At 38.1% G+C, this 3629-nt stretch overlaps 1 protein-coding gene across 7 annotated transcripts in view; it reads left to right on the plus strand.

The window, feature by feature from the left end:
- LOC113808563 (protein FAM117B) overlaps positions 1-3201 on the plus strand; it is a 162202-nt gene extending 159001 nt beyond the window's left edge. For 4 of the 7 annotated variants that reach the window (XM_070143052.1, XM_070143048.1, XM_070143050.1 and 1 more), the window contains exons 7-8: positions 1-70; positions 1242-3201. The exon at positions 1-70 is cut by the window's left edge and continues 235 nt beyond it. In XM_070143052.1, the coding sequence (XP_069999153.1) occupies positions 1-70; positions 1242-1626 (455 nt within the window). In that variant the 3' untranslated portion in view covers positions 1627-3201. The remainder of the gene's footprint in view (positions 71-1241) is intronic. The other 3 variants (XM_070143051.1, XM_070143049.1, XM_070143054.1) reach the window with 1 other exon arrangement.
- The last annotated feature ends 428 nt before the right edge of the window (positions 3202-3629 follow it).

Here is a 3629-nt window from a genome sequence, read left to right on the forward strand (position 1 = left end):
TTAATAAGTTCCTTGCCCGGGAGCCACCTGATGGCTGCGAAAAAGTAGCCCTTAAGCTCCATGAAGACAGGTATGACTGTTTATAATCTTTGCCCACAAACTTTTATTTAGACTACTTGCTGGAACAAGATAAAGCTAAATGTAAAGTTTTAAGTATTCAATTGTTTTCTTTGAACTGAATTGTTACTAAACGTAAAAGTAAATACATCTGTCAAACCTGAGACATGGCATTGATTTTTCACACTGATTTGACAGAGTGTTTGTTGTGCTAAGAAAGTAAACAATAAGAAAGTAGATTTGTGATATGAAGTAAAAGATTAATTTTATTTTCCCTTGCCCAGAGCCCTCTAACCACACTCCTGTGGGATGAGTATAAAATTAAAAGCCTTGCCTTAAGTCTTTTCAACACTTCACCTTTCGTGTTGCAAAGTACAGCTACTTCTTAATTGTTTCTACGTTGCCTCTATTCCTTAATTATCCTAATAACCTTCCATATAATTTCTTCTGGTATACTTGAGATATATATCAGAAAATGGGTTGAATGCTTGTCCCTGTACTTGAGAGAGGTCAGGTTGGTCTCTAGGACACTCACTTTCCTCTGTATATTAGAAGTAGTTTGCATCTTTCTGTTGACTGTTAGGTAATATATTTTGCAAATTCAACTTTCTCCTGATAAAATCTTGATTTCAGTTTAAATCATGACAATATTTTCAATTGATCATATTAATAAAATAATGGTTATAAGATTATCTATTATGATGACCATGAGGGTATATCAGGTTTTATATGCAATATATATATATATATATATATATATATATATATATATATATATATATATATATATATATATATATATATATATATATATTAAACTACAGGAATAAGAACTAGTTAAAGAATAGAATTTCAGTATGATTGTGGAGTATAAATATTTTAATACTGTCTTTGAATCAAGTTTGTCTTTTACAGCCATGATTATTAGGATATTTAGAATAAAATAATTGTTTTCTTATGCATTGCATTTAAGTGATTTTATTTTTCTTTTCTTTTCTTTTTCTTTTTCTTTTGTGTGTACATTTCTAGCTGGTGTGGATGTGTTTGTGTGTGTATATATGTAGATTTAAGAAAAAAGTAATTAGACAGATTTTCAATCAGTGTAGACAGCCCTTAAGGAAAAAAAATATAACATAATAAATGTGAGGTTTATTTTTTTTGTGAACGGACTACTTGATTGACAGGTTGGGAGCCAGTAAGGGAGGAACATGGCCCTCTGTCAGGCCACCAGCAGCCTTCACTCTGCGGCCAAGCCAGGGATCAGCCTTCTGTGCGCCAGACAGGATAGGGTCGGAAGAGTTGTGCGGAGCCACTGCCATCAGTCTATGTAAGCACCACACCGCTGACATGAGTGAACCTTGCCCTGTGTGTGGCACCACTGATGGCAGTAGTCCGAGTGGCACCACTGAAGTTGGCACTCCTGACCAGAGCCTCCAACAACATGTGCCACGGGCGTGTCAACCCTCTCCTAGCCAGTCTGTGAGCTGTGAGGCTGGTTTGTCCACTTTGGTTCCTGGTCCTGCCCATACAGCCGTTCGGGCGTCCCCAGAAGTCACTGCTGATCAATAGCGAAGGCCATGTTTTAGCACATTTTACAATTATTTTTGTCATCCTGCAGTTTAACGGTTATCTTATAAAGTGGTTCAAACATTGTGGTTCTTCAATAGACATTATAGTGATTCGTGAATATGCTTACTGAGTATTATTTGGTATGTATTAATGTACACAATGTATTAACTTTTAACATGATTCAGCATTTCCAAGGCAATTTTGTACGTATATCCCAGTGTTGCATATTATTCACCTAGAAGTGAATAAGCTCCCTTACATCTCAGGATTTAATGAATAAGTAGCCACTATAATGTAGACCTAATTGACACATTGTAGGGAACTGCTCATGTACTTACTCTCCGTCTCCTGGTGGGAGATCGGTCTGATTACCTTCCTGCCGCTGGAACTTGTGTGATTATATGATCATGCTCATACTGCGAGGTACCACTAAAATCATACTCGTCAAAAGGAGATGCATCAGTCTGATAATGTAATTTGCAGGGAGGTACTTAATATTGGGTGTACTTCTGCTGGAAGGAATCAGTCTGATAGTGCTCCTGCTTGGAGGAATGTGTGTGGTCAAATCTAGCTGGAAGAGGTTAGTCTGATCATGATTCCACTTTGGAGGTGCAATCCTACAAGGAGGAAGAAATCCTTAAGGTAGGGGGAAACCAGTCTGCATCAGATTAGAACTGGTCATTGTGCTCCCTCTTGCTTGGAGGAACCAGCCTATGCTCCTGCCCCTGCTGGGAGGAACAAGTCTGATCGTGCTCCTGCTGGGAAGAAGATGAAGAAAAAAATACAACAACAATTATTGTGATCATGCTCCTGCTGGGAAGAACCAGTCTGATCATGCTTCTGATAGGAGGAACCAGTCTGATCATGCCCCTGCTAGGAGGAATTAGTTTGGTTGTACTCCTGCTGAGAGAAACCAGTCTGTGCTTCTGCTGAGGAATCAGTCTGATTGGACTTCTGTTAGGAGGAACTAGACTGATCATGTCCTGCTGGGAAGAGCCAGTCTGATCGAGTTCCTGCCTGGAGGAACCAGTCTGATCATGCTCCTGCTGGGAGGAACCAGTCTGATCATGCATTATAAACACAATTTACACCATAAGAAGTTCCTGCTGGAAACCTGTGATAGTTTTCTTTGGATATCTTTGAATACAATAAGAAGATATGGATCTGGAATCGCCGGTGGTTGAGTGTGCCAACTGCTGTTGTGCTGTTAAAGTAGTGGCTTTTTTCAGCAAATTGGAAGTCAGTAATGGCACATAGCTATATAGTACATTGTTATGGACTTTGCTCCATCAACAGTGTTTAAGTATCAAAATTCAGTATTGGCATGACTGACAGTAGGCTACTGGGAACTTGCCGTAACCAGTAGTTTGGGCATTGAGTGCCAGTGGTGCCCAGCACGAGGCAGAAGCTAAGAGAAAATCACAAAATACAAGTGAGATGCCAGATTCTGGTTGACCACTGCTATTGTGACCTAGCTAGACGTGCCTGCTACACCTGATACACCAGCCTCCTGTAGAAGGACCTCGGGTGTGCCTCGGCAAAATCTCACTTCTCATTAAACGCTCATTAAAAAGAGGAAGTTGTTTTATTGTCCTTGATTATTTGTGCTCATAGTAACTTATGATTGTTTTCATTTTTGTCAAAATAATTGCTTAAACTGAGTTTAAAATTCTGGACTACTACCAAAGCTACTCGTCTAATGTATATTTAAGCAAATGGTAATGTAAAATATAATGAAACAAATTAATCTTAGTGCCATAACTAGCAACATAGTAATGATGTAATGTAAGGCAGCTTCCTTTGAATGAATCTAGTATATTTTTTGTAGTCCCAATAATAAACGTGCATTCATTTAGAATTACTGCAGAAATGGAAACTTCTTTAATATCCTTTATCTAAATAGTTGGTTGCATAAATATTTATAATTAACCAGAAAGTTGCTAAGAGGGAGATACAGAAAATTTGATTTTTTTTCTGTTTGAACAAAAAACAAGTTTCTAAAC

The sequence above is a fragment of the Penaeus vannamei genome, chromosome 30, assembly GCF_042767895.1.
Source record: "Penaeus vannamei isolate JL-2024 chromosome 30, ASM4276789v1, whole genome shotgun sequence".
Classification (NCBI taxonomy): Eukaryota; Metazoa; Arthropoda; class Malacostraca; order Decapoda; family Penaeidae; genus Penaeus; species Penaeus vannamei.